Below are 25028 nucleotides of genomic sequence, written 5' to 3'. Positions count from 1 at the left end.
ACTGGTTGTAAATAAAAATCATTATCCCCCTGTTTCAAAGACAAGGCTTAAGCTAGTCCCAGACTAAAATGCAGAATAAAATATTTGAGCTGTTTTAGCTGAAAGCAACTTGCACTGTCATATCTTAAAATATGTCAGTGCCATTGTTTTGTCTCAAGATGCACCAGTAATGCTTTTTTTCTAGGGCACGTTTATAAAAGCTACTTAAATGCCCTAATTGAACTAAGGCCTAATCCTGGCTTAATCTAAACCCTGTCTGTGAATCCGGGCCTTTAATTATTAACACAAGAAAATACATTTACATTTACATTTAGTCATTTAGCAGACGCTTTTATCCAAAGCGACTTACAACTGAAGACTAGCAAGCGAGTCATCGTGAAGAGGGAAGAACAACGCAAGAAGTGCTCAAAATACAAAGTTCAGGCATTGCTCAGAGTAGCAAAAGCCAGACAAGGGAAGATTTAAAAGGGAAGTAAAGATTTAAAAGAGAAGGAATTTAATATTTATATATTGTGTTAGGTATAGACTTCTATATTTTTCACTCAATTAATTGCTGAATTTGCACAATTCCATGTTGTGAAGGGGTAAATATATTCCAAAATATGCACTCACTCTGTGTGCGAGTTGCGGGAGAATAAAAAACGATTCGCGTGACTCCCGCAAACTAGAAATATCTGTGAATACAACATATTAAAACTAATAGATTTTTATTCATCTGTTGCAGAAAAGCAAGAAAAACAACTGAAACAAAATAGAAACGATTTACAGGCCAGAGTTTCTTTTCATAACATGTTTGCAGCGTTGAGCGATGTAGCCAATCACAGACATGTGTGTTGATTTCTTGAACGCAATGGCTAATCAGAAGCATTTAAGATAGACTCCCCTCACCGCTCTGAACTTTTTTGTTCAGTGCTGAATTCTGTATGCTGGCAAATCCTCTTATTATAACAAACAAAGTGTGGATATTATGAAAGATTCATTGTGCAGTCAGCTTCACTGATAATAACAGATTTGTGAGATCGCGATGAACTGTCAGCTTTTTAGGAATTAGGCTATTAAGGGAGCGCACTTTGAGTGCATTCAGTCATGTCAGACCATGCACGCAGTAACTGCTTGCTTTTATGTTAAATTAACAGTGGTTTGTGTGTTAATAGATTTATTATTTTACTCATTATTATTTATTTTTAGACTTGTTAAAACAAGCAGAGAAGAAAATAAAAACAGTCTTTTAACCTGTGTTCTAAAATAGTCTTCTGTCTTCTTTTCTGGGAGCCTATAGTTACTTTTGTGGTAGAAATATCGGTATCGGTACTCGGTATCGGCAAGTACACAAATGTAAATACTCGTACTCGTATCGGTTTGAAAAAAATGGTATCGGGACAACCCTAATATACACGTATATTAATCAAACAAGTAATAGTCATCCTCGTTTTCTTTAATTAACCAGCCGCTTTCTTTGGAAGAAGTAATCATTAAAAGGAGGGATAGACATGATGGTTCAGGCAAATACTGTGCAAAAACCTTATCACACATTCGCAGAACAATGTATACGCAGGTCCTCTTTTCTGTAGAGCTAATCGTCTTTATGGGTGACTCGGCTGTCTTATAACATGTAAATCAGGTTATTCTATATTCCCCATCGTGAGAGAACAAATAGTCCTCAGTAGAGTGTGAAGAGGTGATAAACCTGTCTTTATGGAGTCTGTGTCCTGTGTGAACAAGGGATTAGAAAGAAATGGGGCTCCGTTCACCTTCTTTTTATTTGTTTATCTGATACTTTACAAGCTATCTCATATTCATACCATTGTTTATCTTGCATGCACACACAGAAGCAACTTTTTACTTTGAATAGAATCAGTAGACTGTACATATTAAATTGGTCAAGCAATATGAGTTTGATATCAGCTTCATTTGTTGTTTGATTTTGAAAATATTTATCCAGAAGACCTGCCTTTTATGTTGTAGACCCATGTGTTTCATGTTTTTTATATTGGTTATTGACAGACTGCAAGCACAGGGAGAAGATTAAGTTATCAATTTTTATTTTAGAAGAGTTACAGCATTCAGATAAATTGTCATAAACATGATTACCAAGTGAGAAAAGATAAGTTGTTGCAGTTTCATAAAGAAGTTAATGGACCTAATAAAACTCCTGAGGCCCCAGATGATTATAGTCATTACATCTCTCTCATTTTATCGAAATTTTCTGTCCTCTCATGGAAAAATATTCTTCATTTGTAGATTTAAAATGTTTCTGAAACTTAAATCTTCATTCTACCAGTCAAGGCTAAAAGAAATGGATAAAGATTTTACCCTTCAAATGAAACAAACAAACAAACAACAAAAAAGGATGAAAAGTAAATAGTGTTATATCCAATTTATCCAATAATATCTGGGTTCTTTAAAGCACATACACTACCGTCCAAAAGTTTGGGGTCAGGTGGGCAGTCGGAGTACAGGCAACATGTGAGAAGTACGCTAGAAGAACGCTAGAAGTGCCAATCACTGAGCACAATTGTTTTCAACATTGATAATAATAATAAATATATCTTGTGCAGCATTTTATTATTATTATTATTTTTTTTTCAAATCAGCATATTAGAATGATTTCTGAAGGACATGGAAGACTGGGACTAATGATGCTGAAAATTCAGCTTTGGGTGGCAAAGGAATAACAGAAATAAATTACATTAATTAAAAGTATATAAAAATAGAAAACAGTTATTTTCAATTATATTAATATTTTTACTGCATTATTAATCAAATAATTGAACATAATAGACTTCATTCAAAAATCTTACTGACCCCAAACTTTTGAATGTTACACAAATATTATTTTCATAATTTGTTATCCCAACTTTTTATCTTTTGTCAAATCAACTTAGATAATTAATGTGGTTCAGATGACATAATATTTATAGTTTCTTCTACTTCATAGTATCAACTCAAATTAAACATTTCGATGAACTCCAAATTTTAAGGCAACCAGATAACTTAATTTTAAGTTAAAACAACAATAATTAGTAGTACTGTAGATGTGTCAATGATTTTCTAAAGAACTGAGAATGTTTTCTGTGGAACCTAAAAAGTATTTTTTTCTGTGCCATCAGGTTGTAAAACCCTTATTCTAATTCTAATCGGAATTTTAAATTTAAGAGTGTATTGAAGACTATTTATTCTACAGAACAGCTCTAACAGCTGAAAGATATGAAAATCTGTTTATGAATTTAGGGATCAACGGGATAGACAAGTAACTTAAAGGCACCTAAGTCTTGCCAACCATTATGACATTGTTAGGCTCACAATTCTCAAAGAAAATCTGAAACCTCTTGTCCACAAAGGTGTTCCTCTTCAAAAAATCTTCCAGTTGCTGCACGGTCATCTCTACGACCTCGGCTCCTCCTTTCTCGTTGAGGCCTTGGGATGCGAAGGCCGGGAATTTGGATCGTTCATCAAACGGGGCGTTGTGATCGTAGTCTACGCAGCAGTATGCCGACCACAGGTAGGTAGGAACGGCCACTCGGTCGATGTTGTGTCTACGGATCATCCTTCCAGATGTGGTGACCCCAGTGACTATATATGCCGTACCGCGGCAGTAGTTGTTGAGACGCCGGCGGATGATGTGCTCGTGGTGTTTCCAGTGGCCAATGTTGAACTCTCGGACCTGTGGGACCACGTTGGTGAGGGTGTATGTGGCCGCCTTGTCATCGGGGTGAGCCTGGTGCTCATCAGGGTTTAAATGACCTCGCTCGAACTCGACAGTGTTTGAGTAGTCTTCCAAGATGGCCTGGGCATCTGAAAAACTGCCGTGGACATTTGGAGGGAATGGCTGCATCTCACCAGAGTCTGCTGTTGTGGAGAGCTGTGTGCGTAGAAACAAGTGAATACACATGTAGAAAATAAAAATATATTACAGTATTTAAATAGCAGGTGCATCAAATATTTACCATTTGAAAAAATATCCACAATCAGACTAAGATTGTTTGGCACTTTTCATCTAGTCAAGTTGGGAGACCATTAGACCAGCAAATTACCCTAAGCAGACAGCTTAAACCAGTCTTATGCTTTCTGTACACCTAAAGACTTTGAAAAGATTTAGAAAAGACTTTATAAGATTATCAGCTCACGTCTAAAGACTTGGGTTCACAGTTTTTAGTCTCAGACTAAAGACTTGCAATAATATCAAACATGTTTGATATGAAAGACTAGAGAAAGACTGGCATAAATCGGGTCGCCGACTGCAGATTATCACCTCACATTTAACGATCGAGACGACGGGAGCGCGCCGAGACTCCAGTAAGATTCCTAAAGACTGCCGGTCTTTAGTCTGGGACTGTGAAAATCCTTTGGTGTACGCCCGGCATAAGATGGTGTTCAATTGATTTAGTTGTTTAGCAATCTGACCACCAGAATAGTGTCCAAAGCTAGTCTAAAACCAGCCATCAGACCATAAGACTAGAAGAACCAGTTTAAACTGGTTTGTGTTTGTGTGTGTGTTTTTTTTTTCCTCAGCAGGGTCTTGAAGAGAATTACTCAAAATCTACATAGTGCCTATTATGCATCGAGACACAGCTATTGATTCCAGTGATAATTTAAAACTTTACCAAAGTTTAACTTCCCCAAACTGTTTATTACCTGAGGCTCGTACATCCAAGGAACGTCAACCTTCTTGAAGCCGTCGGAGCGTTTGAAAGTGTATGCAGAATACACCGGGATGTGATCCACCACATCGTACAGACTGACATACCGAGGCTTACCGTTGTAACGCTGACAGATCTTTTTAAGTGACCGGTTCTCCAGACCCCGTGGGGGGGTGCCCATATACATAAATTCACGGCATTCTTCTGAAAAATCTTTCTGCACTTCTGAGCGCACAGTCACTAGCAGAAAGTAGAGAAACACCCGCAAAACAGTCCGGTGATCCATTACATTGAAATGAAACACCGCTCTCATTAGAAATCTCCTTTGAATAACTCCTTAGAAGGTGTCCCGGCGTGCTTATTTTTCATACTGCAATGATAGTCAAATAACTGCTCGCCACTCACCTCATCTAACGCCCCCATTCATGCAGTTGCACGTTTTCACCAGCGTTAAAAAGGCTATGGAAAATAAGATATATCTGAAATATTTTTACGCAGAAATATAATATATAAAATATAAGGTATAAAAAAAATAAAGATCTCACAAATAAAGACGGCTTAAATTTAAATTTGATCGTCACTAAAAAAACGTCATCCAATTAAAAATCTTGCAATGTTTATTTTAATAAATTAATGAATTAATTTTAATTTATTGCATTAATTAATGGGTAAGCAAATGTATTAATGCCTATTTTTATTGTGCAATTGGTTATTCATTAATTAAATGCTTTATTAACTATTTCCATGACACGTGTGGTCCTTCATGCACTTGTTCTCTAATGTTGTACAGCAACATACAGAAAAAGCCATGACAAAAATAATAATAGTATTAATGATTAAAATATAATAATAATAATTATAAAACAAAACAACAACAAAAAAGAACATATTTCAATCCAGTGATTGTGCAGCCCGCTGCCAGTGGATGGCAGTAATGCGCTGTTGTAGTTTTCTACCCGCTGTCAACCAAAAAAGAGGAAGAAGAACTTCGCGGTTCATTGGATGAATTTCTCATGTGGTTCATGTCCAACAGCCATTTTTGTAAAACACAAACAACAAGACGACCGAGCGAGACAGAAAAACTCATTGCGACCGTTGCAGATACGGGAAAAAATATATTCAATTAAACATCGAAACTCATACAAGCCAAGTGATCAAAACAGAGACATACCAGTTCAAACCACCGGTTACTGCAAAGCACGAACGTGCAAAAGGAGTGAGTTCTTTAAAGAAGATCCAACTCCGGAGAAAACAGTGGCTGGCTAGTTTAGCCTAGCTGGCCAGCAGGCTCGCAGAAAAGGTGGGTGCTAAATCCTTTTCTACTTCTCAGTGGGTAGCGTGCTTTGTGCATTGGTTGGTAAAATCACATTTGAATGGTAATCGCACATCTATGTGGTTCGAGCTAATCGCACAGTATCAGATGGCTCAAGGACTCGTAGTGGAGAGTGGAGTTAGTGAAGGCCTGCAGCGAGGGCGCAACGCGAGCATATTTCAGACTTTTCCGCCGCGGTTCCTTCCCTTGGTCTTATTAAAAACTCTCAGACTTATTTCACTGATTATAATTAGATTACTTCTTAACCTTCACTAGAAAGTGTCTCTCATGCTCAACCGTGTTGCATAACAGCGCTACATTGAGCTGGGACTGTTGCTTCTGGAGTTATGATTGTAGTTTAGAAAGTTTGTGGATGTTGAGCTGCATCAGTCCCCCTTTTGGCTTATAAAAATATTATTTAATTAATTAAATCCCACCTGTAAAAGTTACTGTTTTCAGCTCTAGTGAATGTGCAGGCTGACTTGATTTTATGTGCACATTTTTGACACGTTTTGTCTAAAAATAGTTTCATGACCAGAGCTTTTTCATTCCTGTTGCTCTTCTTTAATGTATGCATGATATATTTCCATTAAACATGTATAATGCAACTAAAACTACCGTAGTTGGTGCATATAATATTTATGGTGTCTACTACTAACGTTTAAATTCAGTCAGGGTATCAATACTTGTGGTCACATTTGTGAGCTTTTTGATACACATTCTAAAATTGTAGATTTTATTGTTGTCATAAACAAAGTAAAAGGAAAATATGCATTTATATGTCATTGCTAACAAAATAGCCTGTCAGTAAAATATTATCTAAATTGTGACTTTTTTTGCTACTAGCAGGTATTTTTGAGAAACAAAATGAGGGTTTTTGATAGTTTTTCACCCTTGTTTTTTTATTTGCGCACATTCAGCTGTGAAAAATCTGGGATTTGGTGGTTAAAAGCAAAAATGAATGATATATTTATGTATATATAACATACAAACTTTATGCATAACGATTGCAAAAATGTTATTGAAAGTGGTTTTATATGATGTACAACAGTTCACTGCTTGGAAGTGAATGAACGTTACCATTGCTTGAAAACACTGAAAAGTTAATTTGATAATTTGAATAGAACTATCCTCCTGATTCTGTCTTTTTAAGACAGCATGTCACTTGCATTTCATGATTTATATTTGCACTTTAAGTGGTGAGGTTTACTCTGTATTTTTTTTTTCTCTCTGCAGGTGTGAGAAGTTGGGAGCTGAAGGCTTGCCTATGTAAAAATAATTCACAAAAATATAAATAAAAGAGATCAAGATTAGAGAGGAGAGTTACCCAGCAATAGTTTGTTACGGCATTACAAACTGCCCTGAACATTTTTTTCCAACAGCAGTTGCTGTTGTTTATGCTGCCACAAATTCTTAATCATAGTGTGTTTTTTCTCTCTGACGTGTTTTCAATTTGCTGGATCTTTTTTTTAAAGATCTGAAGTTATTGGCACATTAGGGTGGTGTGCCATCTTTTGGAGCTCTTATATCTGGCTAGATATTCATCAGCCTTTATCAACCTAAAACTGGCAGCTATTATAATATTAATACAGAGTTTAGAATTACCAAGTCCACCTCAGCACACAGAACCACAGCATTCCTGTCCCCCCATTTATCCTGGTCCTTTACAGTCCTGTTCTTTGGACGAGGTAAGCACTCCGCCCTCCCCAATGACGTGCTTGTTTTATATTAATGGCGTCTTCTATTTCGATGTGTGATGCTGATTGACTCACAAACCTCAGTGTTTTGTTTTGTCAATTAATAACAGAACCCTTGAGCCCTCTGGACACATAGAATATGACTGCTGAGACGCTTAACTTCGGTCCAGAATGGTAAGATATCCATGTCAGATTGTAGCCTATAACTTTTTCAGTTATCACCAACCCTTTGGCCAGAAACTCGCCCAAAACTAATGTTTACCTGCTTTTGGCACTTGCAGAGTGTTTTTGCACTTCATACGCATGTACTTTTTTTTTGCACTTTGATGATTGAGAGATAAAGATTGTTACTTTTTGGCAGTATGTTTGAGGAACACACTTTTTCTTCCATTGATCTGTTCCAACTTCTAACTAATGCAGCACATCTAGAAACATGACTGAGGTACATGAAGTTACAATTGTTTACCCCGTCACAATTGTTTTACCCTGTTGAACACTTTTAAAAAATGTGCTGGATAATCTGATTTTCTTATTTGTAGCCTATAATGTGCTGTAAATTTATGAACTGCCACATTCTATTGTAGATGGGAAAAAAAAACTGGCTTCCTCCATAAGTGTCAGCAGGTGGAAACAGATGTTTCCCCTTTGAGTAAACCAATTTGTGATTTAAAAGAAAATGTAACACTTAATTTTGATTAAAAATAAATAAAAAAGATGAATCTCTCCTCTCGTTTTCTGCTTATTTACAATATTGAATCCAGAATAATCATTTGTTTAAATGGGTGATGGAAATAGATAGTCACGACTGTGTCTGCTTTCTTCAGGCTGCGTGCACTATCAAGAGGGGGGAGTGTGACGTCCCCTCCCCCTTCCCCTGCAATGCCAAAGTCCAAGTTGGCCGACTACCGCTATGGCCGCGAGGAGATGTTAGCACTTTATGTCAAAGATAACAAGGTGAGGGACTCAAGCCACCTGCAGTAAAAGTCAAATCAATTAAACTGCACTGGCCACCTCTATAACTCAAGGTTTTTTTCTTTATAGTAGTCAATAAGTGTTTGTCCATTACATAACTGAGATTTGGTTTGTGTGTTAAGATCCCTGAGGACATGCAGGATAAGGAGTTTGCTGCTATCCTGCAGGATGAGCCTCAGCAACCGTTGGCCTTGGTTCCACTGACTGAGGAGGAACAGGTGAGTCTTCACTTCTCTGCCTTAACTCATGCATCTTGTAATTGTCGCAAGAATCTAATTTCTTTGGATAACATGAATAATATTGTTCGTTGTAAATATATCAGTCATCTTTTTGATTGAGTTTCTTTCACCTTTCAGAGAAACTTCTCCATGTCTGTGAACAGTGTGGCTGTGCTAAGGCTTATGGGTAAAGGAGGCGGCGCTGTACCAACAGGTGTAGCTAGAGGGCGTGGAAGCACTCGAGGAGGTCGAGGTGGGTTGTGACCATTGGTGTGAGTTTGGAACAGGACTATCTGGTTAGCTGAAGTGGTGCGTGCTCAGAAAAACTTTGAAAATGGTCATTGTTTTTCCAAGTGCAGAAATTACATGATTTCTTTATTAAATCATTTCTGTATGGACATGAGTGTAAAATTAATAAGATTTTTTTTTGTGTGTGTGTCTATGTGTGACTACAATGAAGATCATCTTTCCAGCTACATAAGTTTCTTCATATTCTTTTAATTTTTTATAATTACAAAGAAATGTCAAGGTCACATTCCACCTCTTCCCAAGAAATGTATTATATAATATGTAATTATATGCACACTGAACAAAATTATAAACGCAACACTTTTGTTTTTGCCCCCATTTTTCATGAGCTGAACTCAAAGATCTAAGACTTATTCTGTGTACACAAAAACCCTATTTCTCTCAAATATTGTTCACAAATCTGTCTAAATCTGTGTTAGTGAGCACTTCTCCTTTGCCGAGATAATCCATCCACCTCACAGATGTGGCATATCAAGATGCTGATTACATGGCATGATTATTGCACAGGTGTGCCTTAGGCCGGGATTCATCCGTGAAGAGAACACCTCTCCGAAGTGCCAGACGCCATCGAATGTGAGCATTTGCCCAATCAAGTCGGTTACGACGACGAACTGCAGTCAGGTCGAGACCCCGATGAGGACGACGAGCGTGCAGATGAGCTTCTCTGAGACGGTTTCCGACAGTTTGTGCAGAAATTCTTTGGTTATGCAAACCGATTGTTGCAGCAGCTGTCCGGGTGGCTGGTCTCAGATGATCTTGGAGGTGGAGATGCTGGATGTGGAGGTCCTGGGCTGGTGTGGTTACACGAGGTCTGCTGTTGTGAGGCCGGTTATATGTACTGCCAAATTCTCTGAAACGCTTTTGTAGACGGCTTATGGTAGAGAAATGAACATTCAATTCACGGGCAACAGCTCTGGTGGACATTCCTGCAGTCAGCATGCCAATTGCACGCTCCCTCAAAACTTGCGACATCTGTGGCATTGTGCTGTGTGATAAAACTGCACATTTTAGAGTGGCCTGTTATTGTGGCCAGCGTAAAGCACACCTGTGCAATAATCATGCTTTCTAATCAGCATCTTGATATGTCTCTCCTGTGAGGTGGATGGATTATCTCGGCAAAGGAGAAGTGCTCACTAACACAGTTTTAGACAGATTTGTGAACAATATTTGAGAGAAATAGGGTTTTTGTGTACAAAGAAAAAGTCTTAGATCTTTGAGTTCAGCTCATGAAAATGGGGGCAAAAACAAAAGTGTTGCGTTTATAATTTTGTTCAGTGTGAGTGTGTGTGTATATATATATGTATATATATAATTTAATTTTTTTAGTTTTTTATTTATATTGTTAATAGACAACTATTTAAAAATACTTATTAATAATCTTTTGTTTTTCTGTAGGGAGAGGCAGAGGAGAAGGTGGATTCTACCAAAGAATTGTGGATGAAGAGGTTGGTTTTGGCCGAGGACGAGAGATGCACCGCAGCCAGAGCTGGGATGACAGGTGGGTTTTACCGTCATTTCTACATCTGTAAGTGAAATATACAGTGCACATATCTATCTGAATATCAAAATGTTTATAACATGCATTTGTGTAACTTAAATCCATCAAGACTTTGATGCTGAATGTAGAATAAGTGTGAGATGTTGTTTTGTGCTGATCATTAATATAATATATGCTGTTTTAGAGGCGAGCGGCGCTTTGAGAAGCCCTTGAGGCGTGAAGGTGGGCGTGGTGGATTTGAGGAGGGCGGAGCAGTAAGCAGGAAAGACTATACACGCTCAGATAGCGATAACTGGCGGACGCTCAGAGAGGAGGCGGAGGAAGATGATGGGACAGAACCTGGGGGAAGCTGGAGGATTGCCGGATGTCGTCGTGAAGGTACATTCATTTGTTGATTTTTCCTTTTTTAATATATTTATTTGAATTCTCTTATTTCTTTGTTTAAACTTGTCTTATCTCTCATCTAGACGGAGGTCCTCGTTCCGCAGGTTGGCGGGATCATGCCAGTGGGGACGGCCGTCGTAGGAAGTTTGACTTTGACTTCCGAGATGGAGATGGTGGACGGAGGAGGGCTGGAAGTGAGGGAGGAGAGGACGATCGAGATGGCCTGCCTGAGTGGTGCACTGATGAAGAAGAGGGGGAGATGGGAACCTTTGATTCTTCCGGGGCCTTCATTGGCATCAAGGTTTGTTTGTGATTCAGGGCGACACTTCAAATACTATTTTGTTAAATTAAAGTTAAAATGCATTCTTGACTGTTAAGTAAGTGCAAAATGGATTAAATGAGGTTCGTGTGACCCTTCAGAAAAGTTCCAGAGATGCAATCCCTGAAGACCAGGAACTGGAATTTGAGGCTCTGGAGGAGGAAGAGGAGAATAGTCAGGAGAAGACGGACAGCCCTGCTGATAAACGTAAGAAAATTCATAGTATTTCAGAAGCTCATTTGATTTGATCCAGTATCTAGCATATTTCACAGAAATTGGATGTTGCCCTCTATTCTGCATCATCTGACCAAGATTAGCATTAAACCAGTAGCGTCTTCCATTTCTCCCTTTTTTTTAAAACTGTTTTTTAAATTTGTCTCTTATTTTAGCAGAAGAGTGTGAGGCAACAGCTGTGTGGGATGGAGACAGGAAGTCATCATCATCTCCTCCTCATGCTGTGTCTGCTCCTGTGCACCCTTCAGAGCAAGAGACTCCTAAACCCATAGCCCCTCCTCCCTTCAAACCTGCACCCCAGCCAGCTAAAGGTACACTTTCCTTTCTTTTGCTTTGACTTTTTTTTCCTACTTTTTCCTTTTTGTATCAAGAACTTGCAATGTAACACACTAAGACTGTGTTTGTTCTTATAGATGTAGCTTTAGTTGGCACCACACCTCAGATGCAGAGCTCCTCTTCTCCCTCAACCACTGGTACTGATCGTCCAACAGTTGGGGGAGACACCGAGGAGGAAGATGGCATGAAGCACCTTCAGCAGGTCAGTGTTGCTTATTTTTGTTGCTCTAAAGTCTTACGATAGAAGCGTAAAGTAAAAAAAGATCTGTCTTTTAAAGGAGGCTGAGAAGATGGTGGCGTCTCTGCAAGACACGTCCCTTGAAGAGGAATGTTTCACTCAAGCTCTTCAGGAAAGCCACATCAACGTGGCACACACTCACAATCACCCGAATTCCCACACACACTCTCACTCAACCCCACACACTCTCCCGCACTCCGCTAGCGCTCTGCCCCTTTCCCACGAATCCGCAATGAAGTGGTTCTACAAAGACCCTCAAGGGGAGATTCAAGGTAATGCTCACTACCACATCAATGATCATAAGTGGAGGTTTTTATTACAGCTTAAAATGTTGAGCTCTCTTCGTTGTCTCTCTTTCAGGTCCATTCACTACAGTGGAGATGTGTGAGTGGTTTCAAGCGGGGTATTTCGCCATGAACCTGCTAGTCAAACGTGGCTGTGATGAGGGATTTCAGCCCTTGGGCGAAGTTATCAAGATGTGGGGACGTGTGCCTTTCTCTCCTGGCCCCTCCCCTCCTCCGCTTCTGGTGAGGAACAGTGAATTATTCAAGAAAGTTTCATGAAACTTTGTGCCATGTATTAGCAATAAGCCACTCAGGGCTTTGTGTTACAAAGATTTTATCATTTTTAACCCTGTAATGCTAAAATATGAAATAGTAGTCTGAATTTTCTTTTCTTTTTTTAAACTGTTTTTTGAACCTTTAGACAAAATCTTAAGAAAAGAATTAGCATGCTTTTTTGTTGGGTATGCTATTTGATACATCAGGCTTTTATGCTCATTTAGTATGGTATAGGAGAATATGGAGCTCATACTCTAGGAGAAAAAAATAACATCAGTTTTAGTCAGAGGCCCAAACTGAGCAAAAATCTGCAAATTGGTGCAGTTGCTGATATTTATATGGCCAAAACGCAAGATGAAATTCTGATAGCTTGTAATGTATATCAATGAGATCTTTATAACAGTATAACAGACTACATATAAATATCATTGTGGGAAGTGAAACAAATGATGCAATGCAATATATTGATGATTGAGATAAAATGTTCCTTAATACTCACATTTTAACAGAATCTTTCTATAAAAAATAATGAATGAATGGATAATCAAGTAGACCTGAGTTGCTTCACTCTGGTAAATGTCCATCTTGAAATATTACTAACAATATTAATTTTACTCTTACATTTACTTTATAAAAATCGATAAAAGATTTCAAAACAAAAATACGTGTACCACAACCTAAAAGTGGATATTTTTAAAATAATACTAAAAGTCTTTTTACTTGCTAAAAATGTAATATTTGATCATTTGTTGCCATAGAAATGTGTATATTAGTTATGATATAGTAAGCTTTACAGGGTTAAGGACTGTTCTTAAAGCCTTAATCACGGTGAAATCAAGCACAGCCTTAGGTTGCTTATTGCTTTTATAAAATATTGAAGTAGTATTTGGTGCTGTAACCTTGAGGGCAGTGCTCCGACATATCGTAGTAGCATTATGGGCAACCCAATTTCGGTTCAAATCTCAAGGTTCCTTCCTGTTCCCATATCCTATTGAAGTACAACATTTTAGTCTTTTTTTTCTGTTGCTTTAGGGGAACATGGACCAGGAGCTGTTAAAGAAACAATTAGAACAAGCTGCCACTGCAGCCCTGTACCAACAACTTCAGATGAGATTTCAGCACATAAACAGGTATCAACCCCTTGCGATTAATGAATCAGCCGACTAGGTATTTACATGTGTTTTGGGTTTGTGAGTGATGGGTTTGTTTCTCAGGTGTGGGGAGACTGGGATGCCTGCGATGAACAGGTCCATGTCAGTGCCAGACACCGGGCCCTTGTGGGACATGCCTACCTCAGTCTCTCAGCAGTCAGGTATTACCAGCTGCACTGATGCTTTGTAATAGACACTTTATTTTGTGAAGTCTTATTTTTCACACCATTGGCTTTTCTGTTTTTTTTTTAGGTGGCGAGACCAGTCTGTGGGACTTAACCATGAGTAACTCCACTCAGGGTCCAACTCTTGAACATTTGCAGAAAGTAGGCAACTTATCTAATCTTCAAATTAAATTGCCATTCAACATGTTCTAGAGTTAAGGCGTGAGTCCTGCTAAAGTTTACTGGTTGTGTCTTGATCAAGGGTTCAATGGTGACTAAAGCCCAAAGTATTACTTCAGTTTTGACTTGAACGCTTTGCAAATGAGAAGAAACGAGCACTTGTACTGGACCTTGTCCATTGTCTGTGCTGTTTATCTACACAAGTTATGACTGATAAAATATCTTTGTACTAGTGCTGTTAATCGATAAAAAAAACAAAGAATCGCACCCAGTGAAAATCGCACATTTTACTGTAATTAATTGGGATTAATCGCTCCTAACATTAAAGTTTTTAATATATTTTTATATTGTAATAATTTTACATTTAATCTCCAAACTAATGTAGAAACAACACAGTATATTTTAAATATTTGTTTAATGGCATCTTATGAATGAAGGCTAGTATCACCGATATTAGTACTGCTACTGATTACAAATGCACACTTCACACAGTATCACAGCGGGATTCGATTAAATCTGCAAAGTTTTTGAAATTAAATATTTATTAGATATTCAGAGATTTGTTTAAATGATTTAGATGCGCGAACGTTGACGGTAAATGCGAAAGTATTTTAGCCTGATTGTTTGCCTTTTCTGTCACAAATAATATAAAATCAAACGCTTTACTTTTTCGCATACCTTTTACTTTCTTTGTTTACCAGTTCTGTCTAACCAAGTATTAGATATCACTGACAGACATCATAAACTAATGAAGACAGAGAATGTGAGTGAGCGCTGTGTGATCAGGCGCTGGTGTTCATAAAAGTCCCGCCTCAACACATCGACCAATCAGAAAAACTTATCGGCCGATGCCGATATTTCAAAAATGCCAATATATCGGTCGACCACTAACTTTAATATATCAGGGCTTAATGCTAAGGATTTTTTCTATTGGCCCAGTCAGACCGGTTCCAATTTTTACAGGCCCTGCCAAAATGCAATAAGTTATTGTTGGTTTTGACCCATGTAACCTTGTAAACAGTGACTTACCAATGCGCTCACCAATGCAGGCATCGCCAGTAGTCTCCATATCGTCCTTTTTTTTTTTTTCTTCCCCGACTGTTTACGACTATGTGTTTTGAGGTACAGTACAGTATGTGTGTACTATGCTGATGATGCCATTTATGTAAAATGCACTGTACACCAGGGGTTGCACAACTACTGATTTCTCCTAGTCTATTATTTGTCAAAACAATACTGAAGTTAATTTAAAAGACAAAAAAGTAAAAATGTGTTTATTAATTTACCAATTATTGTAACAAATACGTCTCTTACATGTATTGTAAAACATTATAAAATGTTTCATTTTATATTTTACCAGTTGTAAATTGACACGCAACATTATAACCTTAACATCTGCACCTTTGATGTTGTACAATATGTGCATACACGTATTAATAAAATTGATTTTAACAGTTAGGCTAGGGTTATTATTACAATATTAGCATCCTCATATACCATTTCACAGGTCTTGAAAGGTAAAACAAAAGCAGATCTGTACGCGCATCACACATCTATATTTGAATAAGACAAAAATAATGTAGTCTATTCACTGTCGTTGTATAATCTAGGTGATCACATTTCATGTTGAATGTGTAAACTTCACTTAGTTAATTGAGCATGTGCCGCCCATGTGTTAGATCCAGCAGGAGAGGCGTGAAGCTGAACTCAGGGTGAAGCGTGAAGAGGAGGAGAGGAAACGGAGGGAGGAAAAGCGCCGACTGCAGGAGGAACAGAAGAGGAGAGAGGAGGAGGATCTTTATAGACGAAAACAGGTGAGCGTCCTCTCACACACTGGGCCACAACTGTTGCACTATGAAATGTTTAATGTCTAACACGTTTGTGTGTTTGTGTTTGACAGCAGTGCCGTCAGCAGCAGGAGTTGATAATGAAGCTCCTGCAACAGAGCCAGCAGCAGAGCATGTCAGGGGGCACAGGGTGGAGTGGAAACCAGGCAGGAGCTCTCTCTCTGGGCAAAGCTTCAGGAAAGAGCATGGGACTCCTGGAGCTGGAGGCAGAGAGGCTTCTCAAACAGCAGCAGCAGAGAGCACAGCAGCAGCAAAGGGTAAAAACATATTGACATTCACATGAGCAGTTGAAATTGGTTTAAAATCTGGATGGTTTAATCTGAATGGCTGGGAAATAGTTTTGGGGTGTTTCGTTTTTTTGTAAAGTGCTCCTGAAGGATGAAATTCATGTGTAATCTGAACATTTTAATTTGGGAATGTTTTAAGAGGTCTTCCTTGTATTAGTTGCCGTTTTAGTTAATTATTGACTTGCCGTTAGAAGTAAATTGTTTCTTCTGCTTTAACTCTTCATGTGTGTTTCAATCAGCATGGAGGTTTGACAATGGGTCAGTGGAGTGATGGGCCAGCTGGGATGTGGTCAGGATCTAGTATGGAAGGGAAGATCAGAGGCGGAAACCCTGCTATGGGCATGTGGGACGAGGCCATGAAGAACCAGGCCAGCCATCGCAACATTGGCCTGAAGAACAGCCGCAGCAGTCCCTCTCTGAGGTACACAAATTTGCACTTACACAATTTACCTCTCCATTTAAACAAATGTTTTTACACTCAGTGTTCACCTCAAATGTGTCCGTGTTCTCAGTGATCAGTACTTGCTGAATCGGCGTAAGCGTACTGATGACGAGGACAGGCTTCTGAAGCTTCTTCAAGGGATGAAACCTCAGGACGGTTTCACCACTTGGTGTGAACAGATGCTTCATGCTCTTAACAGTTCTGCAAATAACTCCTCGTCACTAGATGGTAACTGTCACAGTTGTTGTTTACTTCTCTTCCTGCTCTCTACTCCAAGAGGAACTGAAATTAGCATTCTTATACTTCTATTTCTCTCTGTAGTGCCCACCATTGTGGCATATCTGAAGGAAGTAGAGTCTCCATATGAAGTTAATGACTTTATCCGCATTTATCTGGGCGATACCATTGAAGCCAAAGAGTTTGCCAAGCAGTTCCTGGAACGCCGTGCCAAACAGAAAGCAAACCACCAGAGACAACAGCAGCAGGTTTCTAAATATCAATTTGTCTTTTGTGCGTCGTCTTTTAATGCATGCAATAGTCTTAATGTACTGAAATTTTCCACAGCTCTCCAAGGAAGTCTCTGGATTGAACATGAACTTCCCCCTGCAGGTAGAATTTTTAAACAGACATGCCATTCAATTATTTTCGATATCATGATATCAGTAATAATGTTCATACATCTGTATGCATCACTTGCCCCTTTGCGTGTCTATTGTTGTATTTTGAAGTCTTCTGTTTTTTCTCCTCAGTCAATGTTCCAGGCAGCTCACACGAGTAAGGGCAGCAGTGTGTTTGACACTCAGGGAGGAAAAGCGAAGAAAAAGCCCAGCATGATGCTCCACACTGACCCCAGTATCCTCGGTTAGTGTGCAAGCTTTCATAAACGATCACGCACCCCTGCTGGGTTGCATTCAGTTTTACCCGTCAGCATGCATACATTACTTAGAATAACCCTTGCAACTACTGTTGTTTTAATCTGTGCTTTGGCTCCGAGTCAAATTCTTGCTGTCTGGGTCATAGTGAGATCCTCATCTAGAGAGGAGGATCTGTTTACTGATATGCTTACTGAAAAGCGTTTTCTACCCTGCTTCAAGGGGAAAAAAGTTCAAGGAATTTTTTATGAATTAGTTATTAGGATATTCCCAGATGGGACATTTCTTGTAGAAAATCAACCCTCAGACCTTTCAACCTCTGTTCTCTTGTTTCCCGCCTCCGCAGGCTACTCATTCCTGGGGGGAGGTGAGCTGGAGCAGGTGGAGGATTACTGACCCAACCCGTCTACTTGAGTTTACCTGAGGCCTTAAACCTGGAGCAAATCAGCAGAGGAATGTGCACTGCTCAGTGAGGGAAGAGGTGGGGCAATATTTGTCCACGCCTCCTCTCTCTTTCTCCCTCCTTCTCTCACTCTGCACTGTGAGAGGAGCAGAAGGAGGTTGTTGGGAGGTTCGTGTGAAGAGTTCTTCCGCCTCCCTTCAGTAAAGCACCTTACCTAAACCATTGCACTTTAATGTTTTCATATTTGAAATGGAGTTTTGTCCTTTTTTTACGATGCAAAATGTGTGAATATATTGTTGCATATATTATGTGTAGAATATTTGTTTGAGTACATATACAGGAGGTAGGAACAGAGTGGTTTCCGCCGTATCGAACACGGAGGTTGAGAAACGTTCTTAGGGGAGATTCGAGTCGAGCGTCTCTCCTAACAGACAAACACTGTTGTATTTTTTTATGTTCTTGGTAAAGCTATAGAAATATGAATTTTGAAAACTTGAAGATTTGCACTTGTTTAACAAAAATAGAAAAAGATTTAAAAAAAAACTTAGGATAGGTTATGAGGATTTTTGTGTGCGTAAGAGATGAAGTCTGCACAAATTTTATTGCTTACCAACCTGTATAAAACAAATGCCATGCTTTTATTTTGTTCAACGCAATTTTTGTATTTCATTGAGCATGTGTGTTAAAGTGTGTGTGTGTGTGTGAGAATGGGCAGAAGTTGTTTGTGCTTTTTTGTACATAGGCTCTTAAAGAGACCGATAGGACAGTCAAGCATTGCGTTTTTACCCTCCAGTGTTTCAAAGCGTGACTGAGGTGCTGTTTGGCCCGTTTGGCTCTGTTCTAAGAGGGCAACCGGGGTTTGTTTTGTGTATAAATGTAGCTCCTCTGTTGTCTGTCCACAAACTACACTTACATTACATCTCTTCCCCTATCACTCATTCTCTGTCCACGATGTGAACTATTGCCTTCTGTCCAGAAAGTGTGCGTGTGTGGATTCTGTTGGCTGGTGTTTTGAGACGGTCATGAGGGCGCTGTGATCCTGTATGTCAGTTGTTACTTTTGCGTTGCTGTTGAAAAAGGATGAATGAATTATTTTTTTATTGTTCTATACAAAGTATTCGAACTTTATCAGTTGGAGCACTTTCTAGGCTGCTACCTTGTATTTTTGAATAATGTTTTTATTTGTTAGTTTATTTTTTATTTGCCTCATGAGGATGTTGTATTATGAATGAATGTATTCCAAAACAAACTATGTATAACAGTATGGCTAACAACAAGGCTTGAGTGTCTCGAACAAAATGGGACCCGCCTCACCATTCGGAATATGCCTGTTATCGGAGGTCAGATTCTGGGAAGCGCATGGCCTGTACTGAGCTTACGGTCTCCGGCTGGTGCTCTTCCAGAACTTTTACGTCACCCGGAGATTGAGTTTGTCTCCCCACATCTTGATGGAACTGTTGTTTTTCCATCTTGTTACTTGCGCTCTTGATACAGGGTCATTGAGAGCCAAGGATCCGCAATGTGTAGCAGTCATTTTTGTTCTTTGAAAGACATCTATTCCCCCCCTTCCCCCGATACATTGGTTTTGGGATTGAAATATGTGATGTTTTGCATCAAATGTTTATTCACCGGAGTAGGAAAAGACTGAGGATCAGAACGGAGGACGTGGTACTTGATCTGTAGAAAAGAAAAGATTCCTGCTTTAAACGTGTTTCACTCTTTATTCTGACTGGAATATATTTTTGTAAAAAAAGACAAAGACTAAAAACAAGCACGGAGAGGATATCAGCACTAACTCGAACGCCATCCTGGAGTGTGGAAAGGAGTGGCAACCAGCTGCATTTAGTGCTACACAAAGAGGGACAGAGGGAATACGTGTGGATGTATTTCATCCACACCAAAGGGATGGAGTTTTCTGCATCCTTTGAGCTGCAATCCCCACTGCTCTCTTGCAACACTATCAAATGAAGGAAAGTCCTATAGCATTTGAAAAAAAAGTGTTCATTTTGAATGTTTGATTTTAAAAACCCTTTATGCCTTTTGAGAAGATTACTGTGCGGAGAAACCGCAGATTCTCACGTCTATCAATCATTTCTTCAAAAACTCCCTTCCCTGCTGAGGGTTGAGGAGTCTAGATGTGATGAATGTTTGGAGAGTAGGAGACGGACTGAAGCAAACTCTCCTCGTTTCTTCACTTGAACTAAATCTCAAGGACACAGACTTATGATTGTCTGTTATATAATGAGAAATTGAGACTATTACAGCAATTGTTGACATGAAAGGAGTTCATGGATGCAAGTTGAAACAACCGTAATGTAGTGAAGCAGGTGAGATGCGAAAGCCCGAGATTGAGAACTATTTTACTCATTGTGCTTGTGATTTAATCGTTTTTTGTTTTTCAGTTCTTCAAGGATGGACGTAACCCTGCTTGGACCGTCACACGCACCAGTATATATCTTCGGATGTCGTCAAACTGGATTAAGCAAGAGACCACCACTCTTTCTCTTCTCTTGTTTTTCGCTTCCTCTCTTTCAAGACGACAGTGACACAAAATGGGAACCACAGACAGACTAGGTGTGTACATGCGTGTGGAGAGACTTGTAGAAAGACACTCTTACATTCTCCCGTCTTGCTCGCGAGTGAGATGAGGACTGGATGCCCTGTAAATAATGTAAATGATTTAGGTCCTGGTTTGAGTTCTGTCCATCATTTTGGGTGTTTCACATGCCTTAATTGTACAAAATAGAACTTCCCTGGTTGACAATGTAACGCTTATTAGAAAAACAGCACAGGCTATATCTACACCACTCAGTCATCTAAAGAAGTCGGAGCCTGGCTGAGGATGTTTCCCCTACATTGACTTTACTCATACCAGGCTGTGGGATGTTTCCACAGTGTTTCTATGTATTGTTGGTATGCTAATGTTCAAGTAATTAACTGCAACTATTGACATGTATGGATAAAGGTTGATGATGAACATTGGTACATACTGAATAAAAAATTAAAAGGAATTGTAAAAGTTAAAAAAGAGGTAGTTTGCCCTCCTCTATCAGTTCAGTATTGAACATTTTTTGAGTTTTAAATTTGGTGGGTACGTACAGAATGGGGTTAGTTTTTCTTTGAAAAGATCAAAATATGTTAAAATGAAAATAAAATAAAATATTAAACTTTTTTGTCATTATTTTGCTATTACTGTGGGTGTAGACCAGGGATTCTCAACTTAACTGCAGGAATGGCCCTCAAGAGCCATTCCTGCAGTTTAGCTCCTCCAACTCTAATCAAACACAAGCTAATCGAGGTCTTTAGGCTTACTAGAAAGTTACATGCAGGTGTGTTTGATCATGTTTGGAGCTAAACTCTGCAGGAAAGTGGACCTCGAGGGCCAGAGTTGAGAACCCCTGGTTTAGATAACAGTTGTTTTTTGTCTTGTGCAAATGTAGACAGACTTGACTCGTGCTTTGCGGCTGTTCTCCACTATGAGGCAGTATTATCACACTTCTGCTTCAGAACCATATAGAGAGTGTCATACATTGCATTGCATTTGCAGAAGATTGAGTGATGATTGTGGCTCTCAAACGTTAGAATTCATTAAGGTCAATTAAATTGCCAAACAAAAATTCATCGTAGGCTACATTCTAGGTTCTTTGAGACTTTACAGAGCACAAACCTCTTACCACCATTTGATTCCCTCAATTAATTGAAATCAATTCGAGCCCTTCTAACCTCACAAGTCATAGGATAGTTATTTAGATTTTTTGGCGAGCTGTAGTAACATTTAAATTTGGTAGTATTAAAAATATTACCTCAGAGAAGAGCTTTTCTCGTGTAAGTTACAAACTCTCCTCCCCGTCAGTCAGCAACACGCGCTCACCTCCAGCAGTTGTTGCCATGTCCGCTTATTATAAGCAAATAAAAAAAATTAAATTATTGAAATGGGTATTTAAAAAAAAGACTATTATTTAATAAATTATTGTTTTTCTGGAATTTCATATTTAACTGTTCTTAATCTATTATCTATTTAATATAAGTGTTTCTGTCTTTATCAATTAAATTAAGCAGTAATACTTTCATTATTAATTTTACTTATTCATAAACAATCCCCAAACCTTTATAAATAAAAAACAGGGGTAATCTATTTCGGTTAGCCTTGTTTTTTTTAGGACAGGTTGCTTGATTCTCCTGAGATCTGGCAACAACGCCGCCGGCGCGCGAGTCAAAGCGCGAGACTTTGCGGAGCAGCAGAGAATCGGACGGAGCGAAGAACAGCACGCGTTGTTTCCATGGACCACAGGAATAAATCGTTTTTTGTTCCCATCGTTTTTACGTTTGTTTCAATATACCCTTACCGATTAATGTCACTTTAGTTCCCTTTACTGCCCTAAACCGGGGTTGTCTCTTGTTTTTCTTGTCGGGCTGTAACGTTAATTCATTTGGCAATTAAGTGTTGGTGGACATCCTTACCGTTGTTTCAGGACTAGCCATCATATTTGCGTGAATACTTTGGATATTAGATGAGCGAAAAGTTACATTTTTAGTTTTCTGCTTCAGCGGGGAAGTACGACAAGACTTTTGTCCGCCAAAGGACCGAATTGGTTGTACCCGGTGGATGTTCATTTTCTCAGCATGAGTAAAAATACAACTTCAAGACATTGACAGAAATGCTAATGCTGCGGTTTATGGAGAAACATTTCTAAGGGGGAAATCACCCGCAGTGGACCTGGCGCCCTTCACCAGTCTGTGTGCACTTCAAAAACATTTAACTTCACCCCATGCACGATCATAATATTGTTTTAAATTCATCCTAATTCAAATTCATATGGCTTTGCCTTCTCAAATCTGACAGTATTTGAGACTTTCAGTTGAGGTCATTGCCTCCTTTGAATGGAACAAAAGGAGGTTGATGTTTCTGAGTCTGCTTTCTTTATACAAACATTCAGAGATTTATGTTCCGAGTGTTTCAGATGTGGATGTTGCGGTCACACCATCTCCTCAAGTGCAGGGGGATCTAGTGAAGTTCAGCACCCCACCAGTCTTTTGTCTCCATTAGGTACCATTCATTTGTCTTGTAGGAGGAACATGGGAGTCCAGACGAGGGGAGCCTGGGTGGCAATGGCGTTCTCGGACTGGGTCAGTGGATTGGGATTTCTCTTAATCTTCCTGATGATGAGTTTAGCAGTGGATGCGACCAACATGGAGCCAGTCTACTGGAACTCTTTAAACAGAAGGTACGTTGGTGGCTGATAGAAAACTCATGCACCCAGATGAGAGAGCCTATGTACCCAGTTTTGCAACTAGTTCACACTATGGATTTGAGAGTCAAATGATGGTAGTATGAAAAATACAACATAAATTGCACTATTTGTCAATTCACATTCATGCACATATTCCTAGTATTGAGCTAATTGGAACAAAATGTTGTACAAGATGACTCTTGCCATTTCATTAATGTATATTTATTTTGTTTTACCATTAAAGGATATTTTAGTCATGTTTATTGTAAACCACATACAGGTGTCCTGGAAAACCTAAAAATGTAGGATAATTTCAAAAGTTCTATAGTCGATATACATTTATGCGCCGTGGTCTGAAGTTTTTTTTTTTTTTTTTGAGTGTTATTTCTATCAAATGTTTTTTTTTTAGAGTCATTATCCAGTCAACTGAAAAGTGATATTACAATTATGGATATAGGTCAGAAAGTGTGGGAACTTTGTACATATAAATTTAAGCCCAGCTTGGGACAGGGGTGACTTTGGCCAGGGATGCAGTCTAGTCAACGGTTTGGACAGACACCATCGACTGAGAGAGACGGGGGGCATTTTCCGGCTGGCTGCCTCCCGATTATGGGTCGTGTGCATGCCCTCCCTAGATAAGCCATTCATGCTTCACCCACAGTGACACAATCTGCAAACCCACGCAAAGGTCCTCTAAATATTGTCCATGCTGATGATGCTCTCTGGACAAGAGGAAATGAGAAGCCACATTAAGAAGAGTGTAAACCTTGAGTGAGTGACCGAATTAGGGATTTCACTCAACTCTAAGGACATGAATAAATAAGTAGGGGGGGAAAAGTCTGGTTAGGGAACTACATTATTGGTGTTTCCACAGCAATACCGTTGAAGAACCATGAAAGAACTATTTTTTTTCCTAGTGTGACGAAAATGGATAGAGGACTTTCTTCATAGAACCATTAGTCCCAATAAAGAAACCTTTATTTTTTTAGACAAGTTTTTAAAAAAGTGTACAGACTATAACAGAGAACCTTTGAGAACAGAGAGATCCATACATTGGTACATGGTAGAGAAATATAATCAGAGGGAGAAAAGATAAACATCATTGGCTAAAATAGCGAAACGTAAAGATTAAACTGAGGCTGAGCAAAAAAAAAACGTTCAACTTGTGTAAAGAGAAGGAATTCAGGGGTTTGGGCAGATGAAAGTCATGTATAAAAAGAGATGGAGAAAGTCACTCATCCATATGATGTATAAATGTTCCCTATGATATCTGAAAAGGTCAACGTGTTTACTCACACCCCACCAGTCACATCCCTCTCAGGTCATCTCGCTCTCTTTTTTTCACTCCTTCTCTCATTCTCGCTCTCTCACACATATATTAACACATATGCACACAAGACACAGTTGAACATATCAGCATGCACACAGACACGTCAGAATATTAAGATTTACAAGAATTTTTTTAAATCATGAGCTTGCTTTCGTAATGTGATTCATTTCTCGCTTGAAACTGAATATTGTTTTTTTTTATTTATTTATGTATTGATTGATTGATTGATTGATTGATTGATTGATTGATTGATTGGATCATGACACAAAATTGGAGAAAAAAAAAACGAATGCAAGTTTGCTGAAATAATTTGGTAATCTGTTAATATTACCTAATAGACCCACAAGTCTGGAGTTTTCAAACTGCTAGGTGGGTGCATATTTTCTTTAGGGCCGTCAAAGTTG

The 25028-nt window shown here is 38.9% G+C and overlaps 3 protein-coding genes across 7 annotated transcripts in view; 2 read left to right on the top strand and 1 right to left on the bottom strand.

Moving 5' to 3' along the window:
- Positions 1 to 2020: 2020 nt before the first annotated feature.
- LOC143749537 (endonuclease domain-containing 1 protein) lies at positions 2021 to 5045 on the bottom strand. Its single transcript, XM_077242002.1, has 2 exons — positions 4636 to 5045; positions 2021 to 3862 (listed from the first exon to the last, which is right to left on the bottom strand). The coding sequence occupies exons 1-2, from the start codon at positions 4951 to 4953 to the stop codon at positions 3266 to 3268; spliced, it is 915 nt and encodes a 304-aa protein (XP_077098117.1). The 5' UTR covers positions 4954 to 5045; the 3' UTR covers positions 2021 to 3265.
- Positions 5046 to 5662: 617 nt separating this feature from the next.
- Positions 5663 to 21040, top strand: gigyf1b (GRB10 interacting GYF protein 1b). Of its 5 annotated transcripts, none has more exons than XM_077242816.1 (26): positions 5663 to 5940; positions 7189 to 7640; positions 7760 to 7823; positions 8474 to 8603; positions 8744 to 8839; positions 8978 to 9092; positions 10544 to 10646; positions 10831 to 11024; positions 11114 to 11331; positions 11451 to 11556; positions 11739 to 11894; positions 11997 to 12121; positions 12198 to 12429; positions 12518 to 12684; positions 13750 to 13847; positions 13932 to 14029; positions 14121 to 14194; positions 15892 to 16026; positions 16116 to 16316; positions 16586 to 16767; positions 16859 to 17016; positions 17110 to 17273; positions 17353 to 17397; positions 17538 to 17649; positions 18007 to 20390; positions 20466 to 21040. In XM_077242816.1, exons 3-25 carry the CDS (start codon positions 7789 to 7791, stop codon positions 18054 to 18056), a joined length of 2994 nt encoding a protein of 997 aa, XP_077098931.1. In that variant the 5' UTR covers positions 5663 to 5940; positions 7189 to 7640; positions 7760 to 7788; the 3' UTR covers positions 18057 to 20390; positions 20466 to 21040. The 5 variants fall into 5 exon arrangements, with proteins under 5 accessions (XP_077098931.1, XP_077098930.1, XP_077098934.1 ...); XM_077242815.1 differs by having other exon boundaries at positions 16113 to 16316; XM_077242817.1 differs by having other exon boundaries at positions 5672 to 5940; positions 8978 to 9053; positions 16113 to 16316.
- Positions 21041 to 22261: 1221 nt separating this feature from the next.
- The window catches only part of efnb3a (ephrin-B3a), a 39516-nt gene continuing 36749 nt past the window's right edge, over positions 22262 to 25028 (top strand). Inside the window, exon 1 of the mRNA XM_077242814.1 lies at positions 22262 to 23288. Within this exon, the coding sequence (XP_077098929.1) occupies positions 22945 to 23288 (344 nt within the window). The 5' untranslated portion in view covers positions 22262 to 22944. The remainder of the gene's footprint in view (positions 23289 to 25028) is intronic.

Source organism: Siphateles boraxobius, unplaced genomic scaffold, assembly GCF_051911475.1.
Source record: "Siphateles boraxobius isolate OS27281-9 unplaced genomic scaffold, OSU_SipBor_1 25, whole genome shotgun sequence".
Taxonomy (NCBI): domain Eukaryota; kingdom Metazoa; phylum Chordata; class Actinopteri; order Cypriniformes; family Leuciscidae; genus Siphateles; species Siphateles boraxobius.
This window is presented reverse-complemented; position numbering and strand designations above follow the sequence as displayed.

Coding starts and splice junctions, on each gene's coding strand:
- LOC143749537 (XM_077242002.1), bottom strand. CDS start 4,953: ATGAGAGCGGTGTTTCATTTCAATGTAATGGATCACCGGACTGTTTTG. Junction 3,863..4,635: donor CTTGGATGTACGAGCCTCAG/GTAATAAACAGT, acceptor CTACGCACACAG/CTCTCCACAACAGCAGACTC.
- gigyf1b (XM_077242815.1), top strand. CDS start 7,789: ATGACTGCTGAGACGCTTAACTTCGGTCCAGAATG. Junction 7,824..8,473: donor CTTAACTTCGGTCCAGAATG/GTAAGATATCCA, acceptor TGCTTTCTTCAG/GCTGCGTGCACTATCAAGAG. Junction 12,685..13,749: donor CCTCCCCTCCTCCGCTTCTG/GTGAGGAACAGT, acceptor CTGTTGCTTTAG/GGGAACATGGACCAGGAGCT.